Source organism: Oncorhynchus nerka, linkage group LG9a, assembly GCF_034236695.1.
Source record: "Oncorhynchus nerka isolate Pitt River linkage group LG9a, Oner_Uvic_2.0, whole genome shotgun sequence".
In the NCBI taxonomy this organism is placed as follows: domain Eukaryota; kingdom Metazoa; phylum Chordata; class Actinopteri; order Salmoniformes; family Salmonidae; genus Oncorhynchus; species Oncorhynchus nerka.
Genome location: NC_088404.1, coordinates 1,111,383 through 1,127,126, shown reverse-complemented (window position 1 = coordinate 1,127,126; position 15,744 = coordinate 1,111,383). Strand labels below are relative to the sequence as shown.

Below are 15,744 nucleotides of genomic sequence, written 5' to 3'. Positions count from 1 at the left end.
AGGGTAGGGTCCATTTTTAGGGCCCTACTGTTAACCAGGGTACATATATAGGGCTCTACTGTTGACCAGGATTCATATATAGGGCTCTACTGTTGACCAGGGTAGGGTCCATATATAGGGCTCTACTGTTGACCAGGGTCCATATATAGGGCTCTACTGTTGACCAGGATCCATATATAGGGCCCTACTGTTGACCAGGGTCCATATATAGGGCCCTACTGTTGACCAGGGTCCATATATAGGGCCCTACTGTTGACCAGGGTCCATATATAGGGCCCTACTGTTGACCAGGGTCCATATATAGGGCCCTACTGTTGACCAGGGTTCATATATAGGGCTCTACTGTTGACCAGGGTAAGGTCCATATATAAGGCCCTACTGTTGACCAGGGTAGGGTCCATATATAAGGCCCTACAGTTGACCAGGGTAGGGTCCATATATAGGGCCCTACTGTCGACCAGGGTCCATATATAGGGCCCTACTGTCGACCAGGGTCCATATATAGGGCTCTACTGTTGACCAGGGTCCATATATAGGGCTCTACTGTTAACCAGGGTCCATATATAGGGCTCTACTGTTGACCAGGGTCCGTATATAGTGCTCTACTGTTGACCAGGGTCCGTATATAGGGCTCTACTGTTGACCAGGGTTCATATATAGGGCTCTACTGTTGATCAGGGTAGGGTCCATATATAGGGCTCTACTGTTGACCAGGGTCCATATATAGGGCACTACTGTTGACCAGGGTCCATATATTGGGCGATACTGTTGACCAGGGTCCATATATAAGGCTCTACTGTTGACCAGGGTCCATATATAAGGCTCTACTGTTAACCAGGGTCCGTATATAGGGCTCTACTGTTGACCAGGGTCCATATATAGGGCTCTACTGTTGACCAGGGTCCTGTAGGGTATAGGGCTCTACTGTTGACCAGGGTAGGGTAGGGTCCATATATAGGGCTCTACTGTTGACCAGGGTAGGGTCCATATATATGGCTCTACTGTTGACCAGGGTCCATATATAGGGCTCTACTGTTGACCAGGGTAGGGTCCATATATAGGGCTCTACTATTGACCAGGGTCCATATATAGGGCCCTACTGTTGACCAGGATCCATATAAAGGGCTCTACTGTTGACCAGGGTCCATATATAGGGCTCTACTGTTGACCAGGGTCCATATATAGGGCTCTACTGTTGACCAGGGTCCATATATAGGGCTCTACTGTTGACCAGGGTAGGGTCCATATATAGGGCCCTACTGTTGACCAGGGAAGGGTCCATATATAGGGCCCTACTGTTGACCAGGGTCCATATATAGGGCTCTACTGTTGACCAGGGCCCAAATATAGGGCTTTACTGTTGACCAGGGTCCATATATAGGTGCCTACTGTTGACCAGGGTCCATATATAGGGCCCTACTGTTGACCAGGGTCCATATATAGGGCTCTACTGTTGACCAGGGCCCAAATATAGGGCTTTACTGTTGACCAGGGTCCATATATAGGTGCCTACTGTTGACCAGGGTCCATATATAGGGCTCTACTGTTGACCAGGGTCCATATATAGGGCTCTACTGTTGACCAGGGTCCATATATAGGGCACTACTGTTGACCAGGGTCCATATATTGGGCTCTACTGTTGACCAGGGTCCATATATAAGGCTCTACTGTTGACCAGGGTCCATATATAAGGCTCTACTGTTAACCAGGGTCCGTATATAGGGCTCTACTGTTGACCAGGGTCCATATATAGGGCTCTACTGTTGACCAGGGTCCGTATATAGGGCTCTACTGTTGACCAGGGTAGGGTCCATATATAGGGCTCTACTGTTGACCAGGGTAGGGTCCATATATATGGCTCTACTGTTGACCAGGGTCCATATATAGGGCTCTACTGTTGACCAGGGTAGGGTCCATATATAGGGCTCTACTATTGACCAGGGTCCATATATAGGGCCCTACTGTTGACCAGGATCCATATAAAGGGCTCTACTGTTGACCAGGGTCCATATATAGGGCTCTACTGTTGACCAGGGTCCATATATAGGGCTCTACTGTTGACCAGGGTCCATATATAGGGCTCTACTGTTGACCAGGGTAGGGTCCATATATAGGGCCCTACTGTTGACCAGGGAAGGGTCCATATATAGGGCCCTACTGTTGACCAGGGTCCATATATAGGGCTCTACTGTTGACCAGGGCCCAAATATAGGGCTTTACTGTTGACCAGGGTCCATATATAGGTGCCTACTGTTGACCAGGGTCCATATATAGGGCTCTACTGTTGACCAGGGTCCATATATAGGGCTCTACTGTTGACCAGGGTAGGGTCCATATATAGGGCCCTACTGTTGACCAGGGTCCATATATAGGGCTCTACTGTTGACCAGGGCCCAAATATAGGGCTTTACTGTTGACCAGGGTCCATATATAGGTGCCTACTGTTGACCAGGGTCCATATATAGGGCTCTACTGTTGACCAGGGTCCATATATAGGGCTCTACTGTTGACCAGGATAGGGTCCATATATAGGGCTCTACTGTTGACCAGGGTAGGGTACATTTTTAGGGCCCTACTGTTAACCAGGGTACATCAAATCAAATCACATTTATTTATATAGCCCTTCGTACATCAGCTGATATCTCAAAGTGCTGTACAGAAACCCAGCCTAAAACCCCAAACAGCAAGCAATGCAGGTGTAGAAGCACGGTGGCTAGGAAAAACTCCCTAGAAAGGCCAAAACCTAGGAAGAAACCTAGAGAGGAACCAGGCTATGTGGGGTGGCCAGTCCTCTTCTGGCTGTGCCGGGTGGAGATTATAACAGAACATGGCCAAGATGTTTAAATGTTCATAAATGACCAGCATGGTCGAATAATAATAAGGCAGAACAGTTTAAACTGGAGCAGCAGCACAGTCAGGTGGAAGTTGAAACTGGAGCAGCAGCATGGCCAGGTGGACTGGGGACAGCAAGGAGTCATCATGTCAGGTAGTCCTGGGGCCCTACATATATAGGGCTCTACTGTTGACCAGGGTTTATATATAGGGCTCTACTGTTGACCAGGGTAGGGTCCATATATAGGGCTCTACTGTTGACCAGGGTCCATATATAGGGCTCTACTGTTGACCAGGGTCCATATATAGGGCCATACTGTTGACCAGGGTCCATATATAGGGCCCTACTGTTGACCAGGGTCCATATATAGGGCTCTACTGTTGACCAGGGTTCATATATAGGGCTCTACTGTTGATCAGGGTCCATATATAGGGCTCTACTGTTGACCAGGGTAGGGTCCATATATAGGGCTCTACTGTTGATCAGGGTCCATATATAGGGCTCTACTGTTGACCAGGGTCATACGGAATAGGGGGCCATTTCAGATGCTTCCTGGAGTTTTTCTACCATCTCATAATACTAGTGCTTCACTCCCAGCAGGTCACCATGGTAACAGGCTGGTTCTGGAAATCCCCCTCTACTGCGCTGTTATTTCCTTCCTTTAACAATGAGAGCTGAGTCTGTACTGAGTCGTTCCTCTATATGCATAGTCACACTACTGTACTGAGTCGTTCCTCTATATGCATAGTCACACGACTGTACTGAGTCGGTCCTCTATATGCATAGTCACACTACTGTACTGAGTCGGTCCTCTATATGCATAGTCACACTACTGTACTGAGTCGGTCCCCTATATGCATAGTCACACTACTGTACTGAGTCGGTCCCCTATATGCATAGTCACACTACTGTACTGAGTCGGTCCCCTATATGCATAGTCACACTACTGTACTGAGTCGGTCCTCTATATGCATAGTCACACTACTGTACTGAGTCGGTCCCCTATATGCATAGTCACACTACTGTACTGAGTCGGTCCTCTATATGCATAGTCACACTACTGTACTGAGTCGGTCCTCTATATGCATAGTCACACTACTGTACTGAGTCGGTCCTCTATATGCATAGTCACACTACTGTACTGAGTCGTTCCTCTATATGCATAGTCACACTACTGTACTGAGTCGGTCCTCTATATGCATAGTCACACTACTGTACTGAGTCGTTCCTCTATATGCATAGTCACACTACTGTACTGAGTCGTTCCTCTATATGCATAGTCACACTACTGTACTGAGTCGGTCCTCTATATGCATAGTCACACTACTGTACTGAGTCGTTCCTCTATATGCATAGTCACACTACTGTACTGAGTCGGTCCTCTATATGCATAGTCACACTACTGTACTGAGTCGGTCCTCTATATGCATAGTCACACTACTGTACTGAGTCGGTCCTCTATATGCATAGTCACACTACTGTACTGAGTTGTATAGTCACTACTGTACTGAGTCGTATAGTCACTACTGTACTGAGTCGTATAGTCACTACTGTTCTGAGTCGTATAGTCATTACTGTTCTGAGTCGTATAGTCATTACTGTTCTGAGTCGTATAGTCATTACTGTTCTGAGTCGTATAGTCATTACTGTACTGAGTCGTATAGTCACTACTGTACTGAGTCGTATAGTCACTACTGTACTGAGTCGTATAGTCACTACTGTACTGAGTCGTATAGTCACTACTGTACTGAGTCGTATAGTCACACTACTGTACTGAGTCGTATAGTCACACTACTGTACTGAGTCGTATAGTCACACTACTGTACTGAGTCGTATAGTCACACTACTGTACTGAGTCAAAGTCGGGGTAAATCATATTTTCACTTGCATTGATCTCAATGGGAGACTGAACTTTCATGGAAGTTAGGATTCACTCCATTCTTTATAAAATGTTTAGTAGGCAAAAACGGTTCTCAGGTTTTATAAATGTGATTTCAGGTCCTTGAATATAATTTCTAGTAATGGGAGAGATACTACTATAATTGTATTCATAAGCATGTTTTCCATTCCCTCTCTATTTTAGAACTGTTTACATTTTCATTTCATTTCAAATCCATTCCATTCATTGTTTTGCAGAGTCGCCGTCACCTGATGCTCCCCAAAAGACAGCCCAGGTATCTGCTGCTTTCTGCTCTGTTAACCCCCCCCCACTTACTACATCACTGGCTACGTTTCCATGCACACTAACAATCTGATATTAAACTGATCTATGGCAGTAGGCAGAGTACGACATTAGTCATGTAAACACCTTTTCTCTGCTTATCTTAAATCGGCGTAAGGTCAACATCTAAGTAAGCATACGACGATGCTAACAAAAAAAATAAAAAATGTTTCAATCTTTTATTTATTTAAACAGGAAGGGCTCATTGAGATTTAAAATCTCTTTTTCAAGAGCGTCCTGGCCAAGATTACAGACAAACAACATGTAAAACTACAAGTAATCTAGTAAAAACCATAGAATTCACAAGAGTATAACAAAATCAAAAACGGCAAATTAAAAACATTGACAGGTCAGGAAATCAGTCTCAAGATTATTCATCGGTGATTTAAAAACACAGATCGGGACAAGTTCTTCCAGTTTTAAAGTATTTTGTAAGGCGTTCCAAGACGATGGGACATAAAAGCCCTTTTACCAAATTCAGTTCGGACATTTGGAACAGTTAGCAGGATAAAGTCCAGCGAACAAAGAGACGACCCACCACATTTCTGAACAATACAAATGCCCAAATAAAAAGGTAGTAAACCCCAAATGGCTTTGTAAATTAAAGTATACCAGTGACTGAGCCTACAAGTGACTAGAGAAGGCCAGCCAACCCTGGTATATAAAGTGCAGTGGTGCGTAAGGGTTTTGCAGTTTAAAATAAATCTCAAAGTGCCATGGTAAAGGGTGTCAATTGATCTCAAACACTGAGCATTCATATAATGATGTAATGTTTAGGACATGTAAACAGCTTCATCAGAGTTCCAGTGGCGTGTTTGATCTGAGCATGTGCCAGGAGAGACTCCCCTTCACTAGTTCTAACCACACAACTCAAGTTCTGGTCTGGTTGGTGTTTGATCTGAGCATGTGCCAGCAGAGACTCCCCTTCACTAGTTCTAACCACACAACTCACGTTCTGGTCTGGTTGGTGTTTGATCTGAGCATGTGACAGCAGAGACTCCCCTTCACTAGTTCTAACCACACAACTCAAGTTCTGGTCTGGTTGGTGTTTGATCTGAGCATGTGCCAGCAGAGCCTCCCCCTCACTAGTTCTAACCAACTCAAGTTGGTAGAGTGGTCTGGTTGGTGGTAGAGTGGTCTGGTTGGTGGTAGATTGGTCTGGTTGGTGGTAGAGTGGTCTGGTTGGTGGTAGAGTGGTCTGGTTGGTGGTGGAGTGGTCTGGTTGACTGGTGGTGGAGTGGTCTGGTTGACTGGTGGTGGAGTGGTCTGGTTGACTGGTGGTGGAGTGGTCTGGTTGACTGGTGGTGGAGTGGTCTGGTTGACTGGTGGTGGAGTGGTCTGGTTGACTGGTGGTGGAGTGGTCTGGTTGACGGTGTGGTAGAGTGGTCTGGTTGACGGTGTGGTAGTCTGGTTGGTGGTGGGGTGGTCTGGTTGGTGGTGGAGTGGTCTGGTTGGTGGTAGAGTGGTCTGGTTGGTGGTAGAGTGGTCTGGTTGGTGGTAGAGTGGTCTGGTTGGTGGTAGAGTGGTCTGGTTGGTGGTAGAGTGGTCTGGTTGGTGGTAGAGTGGTCTGGTTTGTGGTAGAGTGGTCTGGTTGGTGGTAGAGTGGTCTGGTTGGTGGTAGAGTGGTCTGGTTGGTGGTAGAGTGGTCTGGTTGGTGGTAGAGTGGTCTGGTTGGTGGTAGAGTGGTCTGGTTGGTGGTAGAGTGGTCTGGTTGGTGGTAGAGTGGTCTGGTTGGTGGTCTGGTTGGTGGTGGAGTGGTCTGGTTGGTGGTGTGGTGGAGTGGTCTGGTTGGTGGTGGAGTGGTCTGGTTGGTGGTGGAGTGGTCTGGTTGGCGGTGTGGTGGAGTGGTCTGGTTGACGGTGTGGTGGAGTGGTCTGGTTGACGGTGTGGTGGAGTGGTCTGGTTGACGGTGTGGTGGAGTGGTCTGGTTGACGGTGTGGTGGAGTGGTCTGGTTGACGGTGTGGTGGAGTGGTCTGGTTGACGGTGGAGTGGTCTGGTTGACGGTGGAGTGGTCTGGTTGGCGGTGTGGTGGAGTGGTCTGGTTGACGGTGTGGTGGAGTGGTCTGGTTGACGGTGTGGTGGAGTGGTCTGGTTGACGGTGTGGTGGAGTGGTCTGGTTGGCGGTGGAGTGGTCTGGTTGGCGGTGGAGTGGTCTGGTTGGCGGTGGAGTGGTCCGGTTGGCGGTGGAGTGGTCCGGTTGGCGGTGGAGTGGTCCGGTTGGCGGGGTGGTGGAGTGGTCTGGTTGACGGGGTGGTGGAGTGGTCTGGTTGACGGGGTGGTGGAGTGGTCTGGTTGACGGGGTGGTGGAGTGGTCTGGTTGACGGTGTGGTGGAGTGGTCTGGTTGACTGGTGGTGGAGTGGTCTGGTTGACTGGTGGTGGAGTGGTCTGGTTGACTGGTGGTGGAGTGGTCTGGTTGGTGGTGGAGTGGTCTGGTTGACTGGTGGTGGAGTGGTCTGGTTGACGGTGTGGTGGAGTGGTCTGGTTGACGGTGTGGTGGAGTGGTCTGGTTGACGGTGTGGTGGAGTGGTCTGGTTGACGGTGTGGTGGAGTGGTCTGGTTTACGGTGTGGTGGAGTGGTCTGGTTGACGGTGTGGTGGAGTGGTCTGGTTGACGGTGTGGTGGAGTGGTCTGGTTGACGGTGTGGTGGAGTGGTCTGGTTGGTGTTTGATCTGCTTCACAAAAATAACATGTTTGAACGTTTATTTTGATTTGCCGATTTTTCTGCATTTATCATGTAGCCTGATTTCAGATGTCGTGTAACAAGATTATTAGGGAACCGTTCTTCTTGCAACGCATGTAAACGTTTAAATCAAACTATATCAATCTGACTTCACACTAATCATATTGTTGTGTGCATGTAACAATACTCACAAACAATCCAGTATCACACTAGTTCTAACCACACAACTCAAGTTGAAATGTCAACAAACTCTACCTATGATTATTGAACTAATAACCCTTAGAGTTAATAACACTGTGATAACTGCTGTTAATAATCATATTAACAACATGACTACCTTCTTCCTGTACATGCATCTTTATGTGCATTTTATATCATCATGGTGTGGCTGGTGACACTTCTGCTTCTTGAAAGTCCAATATCTTGAAAACTTGACTGCTGACATGTAAAACATTTTTTGGGACTGTATCAACACTGGTCTAATGAAAACAATGGATTTTTCCCTTCTGTAGGATTACTCATAGAACAGCTAGCCTGGTCCCAGATCGTGTTTGGCATGACCATGGGAGTTGGCTTTACAGCCCAAACAGATCTGGGATCAGGGTATAGAACAACTAGCCTGGTCCCAGATCGTGTTTGGCATGACCATGGGAGTTGGCTTTACAGCCCAAACAGATCTGGGATCAGGGTATAGAACAACTAGCCTGGTCCCAGATCGTGTTTGGCATGATGATGGGAGTTGGCTTTACAGCCCAAACAGATCTGGGATCAGGGTGTAGAACAGCACCATGTGATACAGTGCAACTAAAACTCAGACGTTCGTTGTAAGGAAGGAAGTGGTGGACCATTTAGGGACCTGTATTCTGTCCTCTGGGTTAGTGACCAGATGTAGTAGTTAAACGTGTCCATAACCAAGCTACCCCTCTCTCTCCTTTTCACATCTCTTTCTTTTGTCCGTTTCATTTCAAATGTCCATTTTGCCTTTTTATTTTTAACCAAGCCCCCCCACCCAAAAATGAACTATTTTAAATTCGCCTTTCACCCTTTCATCTCATTTGTCCCCTACAGAAATGTGTTGGAAAAAACAACACTGACATCATATCACTAGCATCTCTAACTCTCTTTTTTTATGAAGTAGATTTTAAACTTGATATTTATTTGGTAAAGTTTGGTTAGAAACACACGCTAGTCTTTGACATTATCTCAACAGTTGTGACTGATTTAATCTTTTGACCTCTGTCAACATAACTGATTTCACTAACTGAATCATCTAATCCAGCCAGATAGTTGGTTATTTCCTGTTCTCTGCTGAGTGCTGACTTTGTTAGTGTTCACATGTGGGTCACATGGGGGTCACATGGGAACTTGACTTCTATCTGACCCTTTTCTTCCTGTATTAGCAAAAAAAAATATTCAGACCTGGGTTCAAATACTTACACTAGGCTGGATTGTGCTTTGCCTTGCACAAAGGAACCAATGGAAGTTACAATTTACTAACCCTGCCCAAATGGAACTGTAGGCAGGCTAAAGCAAACACAAAGTATTTGAAAGATGTTGAAACCCAGGTGTGTTGGTTTATTCATGTTGATCTTCTGTAGCAGCAGACTGTGTTGTCATGTAGCCTGTATACTGCAGCACTATTAGTATTCTCACCTTTCACTCTGAGGCTGAGGTCAACACTGTTCAGTCATTGGGTGCCTGCCAAATGAGTCCTGGTCAAAAGTAGTGCACTATTTCAGGAATAGGGTGCCATTTGGGACTCATAGTTTTCTGATTTTAATAGATGAACACTGTTCTAGTCTTTCAGCGAAATATGAGTTGGGTGGAGGGGCTTGGTGGAGGGGCCTGGTTGGTGTGGTGGAGGGTCCTGGTTGGTGGTGTGGTGGAGGGTCCTGGTGGAGTGGTGTGGTGGAGGGTCCTGGTGGAGTGGTGTGGTGGAGGGGCCTGGTGGAGTGAACTGGTGGAGGGGACTGGTGGAGTGAACTGGTGGAGGGAACTGGTGGAGTGGTCTGGTTGGCGGTGTGGTGGAGGGAACTGGTGGAGTGGTCTGGTTGGCGGTGTGGTGGAGAGAACTGGTGGAGTGGTCTGGTTGGCGGTCTGGTGGAGGGAACTGGTTGGTGGTATGGTTGGCGGTGTGGTGGAGGGAACTAGTGGAGTGGTGTGGTGGAGGGAACTGGTGGAGTGGTCTGGTCGGTGGTGTGGTGGAGTGGTCTGGTTGGCGGTGTGGCGGAGGGAACTAGTGGAGTGGTGTGGTGGAGTGGTCTGGTTGGTGGAGTGGTGTGGTGGTGTGGTGGAGTGGTCTGGTTGGTGGTGTGGTGGAGTGGTCTGGTTGGTGGAGTGGTCTGGTTGGTGGTGTGGTGGAGTGGTCTGGTTGGTGGTGGAGTGGTCTGGTTGGTGGTGTGGTGGAGTGGTCTGGTTGGTGGTGTGGTGGAGTGGTCTGGTTGGTGGAGTGGTGTGGTCTGGTGGAGTGGTCTGGTGGAGTGGTCTGGTTGGTGGTATGGTGGAGTGGTGTGGTGGAGTGGTCTGGTTGGTGGTCTGGTTGGTGGTGTGGTGGAGTGGTGTGGTGGTCTGGTGGAGTGGTCTGGTGGAGTGGTATGGTGGAGTGGTCTGGTTGGTGGAGTGGTATGGTGGAGTGGTCTGGTTGGTGGAGTGGTCTGGTTGGTGGAGTGGTCTGGTTGGTGGTGTGGTGGAGTGGTCTGGTTGACGGTGTGGTGGAGTGGTCTGGTTGACGGTGTGGTCTGGTTGACGGTGTGGTGGAGTGGTCTGGTTGGTGGTAGAGTGGTCTGGTTGGTGGTAGAGTGGTCTGGTGGACGGTGTGGTGGAGTGGTCTGGTTGGCGGTGTGGTGGAGTGGTCTGGTTGGCGGTGTGGTGGAGTGGTCTGGTTGACGGTGTGGTGGAGTGGTCTGGTTGATGGTGTGGTTGGCGGTGTGGTGGAGTGGTCTGGTTGGCGGTGTGGTGGAGTGGTCTGGTTGGCGGTGTGGTGGAGTGGTCTGGTTGACGGTGTGGTGGAGTGGTCTGGTTGACGGTGTGGTGGAGTGGTCTGGTTGACGGTGTGGTGGAGTGGTCTGGTTGACGGTGTGGTGGAGTGGTCTGGTTGACGGTGTGGTGGAGTGGTCTGGTTGACGGTGTGGTGGAGTGGTCTGGTTGACGGTGTGGTGGAGTGGTCTGGTTGACGGTGTGGTGGAGTGGTCTGGTTGACGGTCTGGTGGAGTGGTCTGATTGACGGTCTGGTGGAGTGGTCTGGTTGACGGTCTGGTGGAGTGGTCTGCTTGACGGTGTGGTGGAGTGGTCTGGTTGACGGTGTGGTGGAGTGGTCTGGTGGGTGGAGTGGTCTGGTGGAGGGAACTAGTGGAGTGGTCTGGTTGACGGTGTGGTGGAGTGGTCTGGTGGTGGAGGGGCCTGGTGGAGGGAACTGGTGGAGGGGTCTGGTTGGTGGAGTGGTCTGGTTGGTGCACTGGTCTGGTGGAAGGAACTGGTGGAGTGGTCTGGTTGGTGGTGTGGTGGAGTGGTCTGGTTGGTGGAGTGGTCTGGTTGGTGGAGTGGTCTGGTTGGTGGAGTGGTCTGGTTGGTGGTGTGGTGGAGTGGTCTGGTTGGCGGTGTGGTCTGGTTGGTGGAGTGGTCTGGTTGGCGGTAGAGTGGTCTGGTTGGTGGTAGAGTGGTCTGGTTGGTGGTAGAGTGGTCTGGTTGGTGGTAGAGTGGTCTGGTTGGTGGTAGAGTGGTCTGGTTGGTGGTAGAGTGGTCTGGTTGGTGGTAGAGTGGTCTGGTTGGTGGTGGAGTGGTCTGGTTGGTGGTGTGGTGGAGTGGTCTGGTTGGTGGTGGAGTGGTCTGGTTGGTGGTGGAGTGGTCTGGTTGGCGGTGTGGTGGAGTGGTCTGGTTGACGGTGTGGTGGAGTGGTCTGGTTGACGGTGTGGTGGAGTGGTCTGGTTGACGGTGTGGTGGAGTGGTCTGGTTGACGGTGTGGTGGAGTGGTCTGGTTGACGGTGTGGTGGAGTGGTCTGGTTGACGGTGTGGTGGAGTGGTCTGGTTGACGGTGGAGTGGTCTGGTTGACGGTGGAGTGGTCTGGTTGGCGGTGTGGTGGAGTGGTCTGGTTGACGGTGTGGTGGAGTGGTCTGGTTGACGGTGGAGTGGTCTGGTTGGCGGTGGAGTGGTCTGGTTGGCGGTGGAGTGGTCTGGTTGGCGGTGGAGTGGTCCGGTTGGCGGTGGAGTGGTCCGGTTGGCGGTGGAGTGGTCCGGTTGGCGGTGGAGTGGTCTGGTTGACGGGGTGGTGGAGTGGTCTGGTTGACGGGGTGGTGGAGTGGTCTGGTTGACGGGGTGGTGGAGTGGTCTGGTTGACGGGGTGGTGGAGTGGTCTGGTTGACGGGGTGGTGGAGTGGTCTGGTTGACGGGGTGGTGGAGTGGTCTGGTTGACGGGGTGGTGGAGTGGTCTGGTTGACGGTGTGGTGGAGTGGTCTGGTTGGTGGTGTGGTGGAGTGGTCTGGTTGACTGGTGGTGGAGTGGTCTGGTTGACTGGTGGTGGAGTGGTCTGGTTGACTGGTGGTGGAGTGGTCTGGTTGGTGGTGGAGTGGTCTGGTTGACTGGTGGTGGAGTGGTCTGGTTGACGGTGTGGTGGAGTGGTCTGGTTGACGGTGTGGTGGAGTGGTCTGGTTGACGGTGTGGTGGAGTGGTCTGGTTGACGGTGTGGTGGAGTGGTCTGGTTTACGGTGTGGTGGAGTGGTCTGGTTGACGGTGTGGTGGAGTGGTCTGGTTGACGGTGTGGTGGAGTGGTCTGGTTGACGGTGTGGTGGAGTGGTCTGGTTGGTGTTTGATCTGCTTCACAAAAATAACATGTTTGAACGTTTATTTTGATTTGCCGATTTTTCTGCATTTATCATGTAGCCTGATTTCAGATGTCGTGTAACAAGATTATTAGGGAACCGTTCTTCTTGCAACGCATGTAAACGTTTAAATCAAACTATATCAATCTGACTTCACACTAATCATATTGTTGTGTGCATGTAACAATACTCACAAACAATCCAGTATCACACTAGTTCTAACCACACAACTCAAGTTGAAATGTCAACAAACTCTACCTATGATTATTGAACTAATAACCCTTAGAGTTAATAACACTGTGATAACTGCTGTTAATAATCATATTAACAACATGACTACCTTCTTCCTGTACATGCATCTTTATGTGCATTTTATATCATCATGGTGTGGCTGGTGACACTTCTGCTTCTTGAAAGTCCAATATCTTGAAAACTTGACTGCTGACATGTAAAACATTTTTTGGGACTGTATCAACACTGGTCTAATGAAAACAATGGATTTTTCCCTTCTGTAGGATTACTCATAGAACAGCTAGCCTGGTCCCAGATCGTGTTTGGCATGACCATGGGAGTTGGCTTTACAGCCCAAACAGATCTGGGATCAGGGTATAGAACAACTAGCCTGGTCCCAGATCGTGTTTGGCATGACCATGGGAGTTGGCTTTACAGCCCAAACAGATCTGGGATCAGGGTATAGAACAACTAGCCTGGTCCCAGATCGTGTTTGGCATGATGTGGAGTGGTCTGGTTGGTGGAGTGGTCTGGTTGGTGGTGTGGTGGAGTGGTCTGGTTGGCGGTGTGGTCTGGTTGGTGGAGTGGTCTGGTTGGCGGTGTGGTGGAGTGGTCATGTGGAGTGGTCTGGTGGAGTGGTCTGGGTGGCGGTGTGGTGGAGTGGTCTGGTCGTGGAGGGGCCTGGTGGAGGGACTGGTGGAGGGGTCTGGTTGGTGGAGTGGTCTGGCGGAGTGGTCTGGTTGGCAGTGTGGTGGAGCGGTCTGGTTGGTGGAGTGGTCTGGTTGGTGGAGTGGTCTGGTTGGTGGACTGGTCTGGTGGAAGGAACTGGTGGAGTGGTCTGGTGGAAGGAACTGGTGGAGTGGTCTGGTTGGTGGTGTGGTGGAGTGGTCTGGTTGGTGGAGTGGTCTGGTTGGCGGTGTGGTGGAGTGGTCTGGTTGGCGGTGTGGTGGAGTGGTATGGTTGGCGGTGTGGTGGAGTGGTCTGGTTGGCGGTGTGGTGGAGTGGTCTGGTTGGCGGTGTGGTGGAGTGGTCTGGTTGGTGGTGTGGTGGAGTGGTCTGGTTGGTGGTGGAGTGGTCTGGTTGACGGGTGGTGGAGTGGTCTGGTTGACGGTGTGGTGGAGTGGTCTGGTTGACGGTGTGGTGGAGTGGTCTGGTTGGCGGTGTGGTGGAGTGGTCTGGTTGGCGGTGTGGTGGAGTGGTCTGGTTGGCGGTGTGGTGGAGTGGTCTGGTTGGTGTTGGAGTGGTCTGGTTGGTGGTGGAGTGGTCTGGTTGGTGGTGGAGTGCAGTTATCTGGTCTGTTGCAGTTCTGTGTCTAGTCACTGTGGCAGTTTAGACTGGATGTGGGATTTTGTCTGCTCTCCTTCTCCTTTCTCCAGGGAAATGTTCAACTTTGATTTACTTTTTCTGTCATCCCCGTTAACGTCTTTCTGTCCTCCCGTTAACGTCTTTCTGTCCTCCCGTTAACGTCTTTCTGTCCTCCCGTTAACGTCTTTCTGTCCTCCCGTTAACGTCTTTCTGTCCCCCGTTAACGTCTTTCACTCTTTTCTTCTTCATATCTCTTGATTATTTTTGGTGAACTGCAATCAAAGAACAATGTGATTTATCCTCCTGTCATTTCAAGTTGACACATTATGCTAATGTAAAGACATCCTAACGGCCATGTTGCCTGTGTTTCAGGTGTAGAGCCATGTGACACGGCCAGGACACCAGAAGGAACGCTGTGTTCAGAGTATCGTTTGAATAGCTCACTGGCCACTAACACTGGACCATGTTCACAACCCAACAACCGCTGTGACATTGGAACACAGACCACCACCTCACCACAACACCTGGAGGAATGTATCAGTCTGTCTCCGTCTCAGACCCCGAGCTGCAGAGCCACAGCTAGCCTCTCCTCTCAGAGACCGAGCTGCAGAGCCACAGCTAGCCTCTCCTCTCAGAGACCGAGCTGCAGAGCCACAGCTAGCCTCTCCTCTCAGAGACCGAGCTGCAGAGCCACAGCTAGCCTCCCTTACAGAGACCGAGAGAGGACCCGAAGAGAGGATCATCATCATCCTCACACTTTAAGATGCACAAGAGGAAAGAGGGGAAAGGCAAGAAGAAGAAGAAGAGCTTCCCCAAACCTCTGTTTGTAGGGACGAGGGATCGCACGGTGTTGGAGGGTGGTGGGAGCACAGAGCAAGCTGGAGACTGGAACATTCTAAAGAACACTGTTAATCAGGAGGAGGAGGAAAGGAACGGCCGGCCGGTGTGGAGCAGTGATGCAGGCAGTGACTCTGACAGGAGGGATGGAGAGAGTGATGGAGAGAGGGATGGAGAGAAAAGGGGAAAGGGGGATGGAGAGAAAAGGGGAAAGGGGGATGGAGAGAAAAGGGGAAAGGGGGATAGAGAGAGGGATGGAGAGAAAAGGGGAAAGGGGGATGGAAAGAGTGATGGAGAGAAAAGGGGAAAGGGGGATGGAGAGCGGAATGGAGGCAATAAGCTGGAGGAAGAGGAGGAGCCATCAGCCACACCCCTGCTGGAGGTGGAGGAGGAGTCTAACTCCTGGACGTGCCCTTTGACCTCAGACGAGCTGTCTTCGTCTCCTAGCAACAGGGATCGAGCCTCCACACTATTGTCCGTGCCGTCCTACAAGACCCCATCCTCAGGTTCAGCCTGGTCCCAGGGCCTCAGGACGAAGAGCCAGTCAGGGATGATCCTCAAGCTGAGGAAGGTGTTGTTTCCTGAGGGACTTAAAGGACAACAGACGCGATACCAGGCTGTCTCTGTCCCTGAACTGCGTCGACACAGTCCGCCTCCTCTCTCAGACAGCCAGCCTCTCCTCTCAGAGACAGAGGATGGGGAGGCCAGGGGAAAGAGGGACAGGGAGGGGGACAGAGGAGAGGCCAGGGAAAGAACCAGTGATGTATGTCTTTCCAGGAGGATGTCCTCCAAGCTCCCCCAGCGAGGGCTGCATTTCAGC

General features: G+C 50.3%; 1 protein-coding gene across 3 annotated transcripts in view; it reads left to right on the top strand.

Annotated features, from left to right (window-relative positions):
- lg9ah15orf39 (linkage group 9a C15orf39 homolog) overlaps nt 1-15,110 on the top strand; it is a 51,485-nt gene extending 36,375 nt beyond the window's left edge. For 2 of the 3 annotated variants that reach the window (XM_065022179.1, XM_065022178.1), the window contains exon 4: nt 14,460-15,110. In XM_065022179.1, the coding sequence (XP_064878251.1) occupies nt 14,460-14,917 (458 nt within the window). In that variant the 3' untranslated portion in view covers nt 14,918-15,110. Of the gene's footprint in view, nt 1-4,969; nt 5,008-14,459 lie in introns of all 3 variants that reach the window. The other variant, XM_065022180.1, reaches the window with a different exon arrangement.
- The last annotated feature ends 634 nt before the right edge of the window (nt 15,111-15,744 follow it).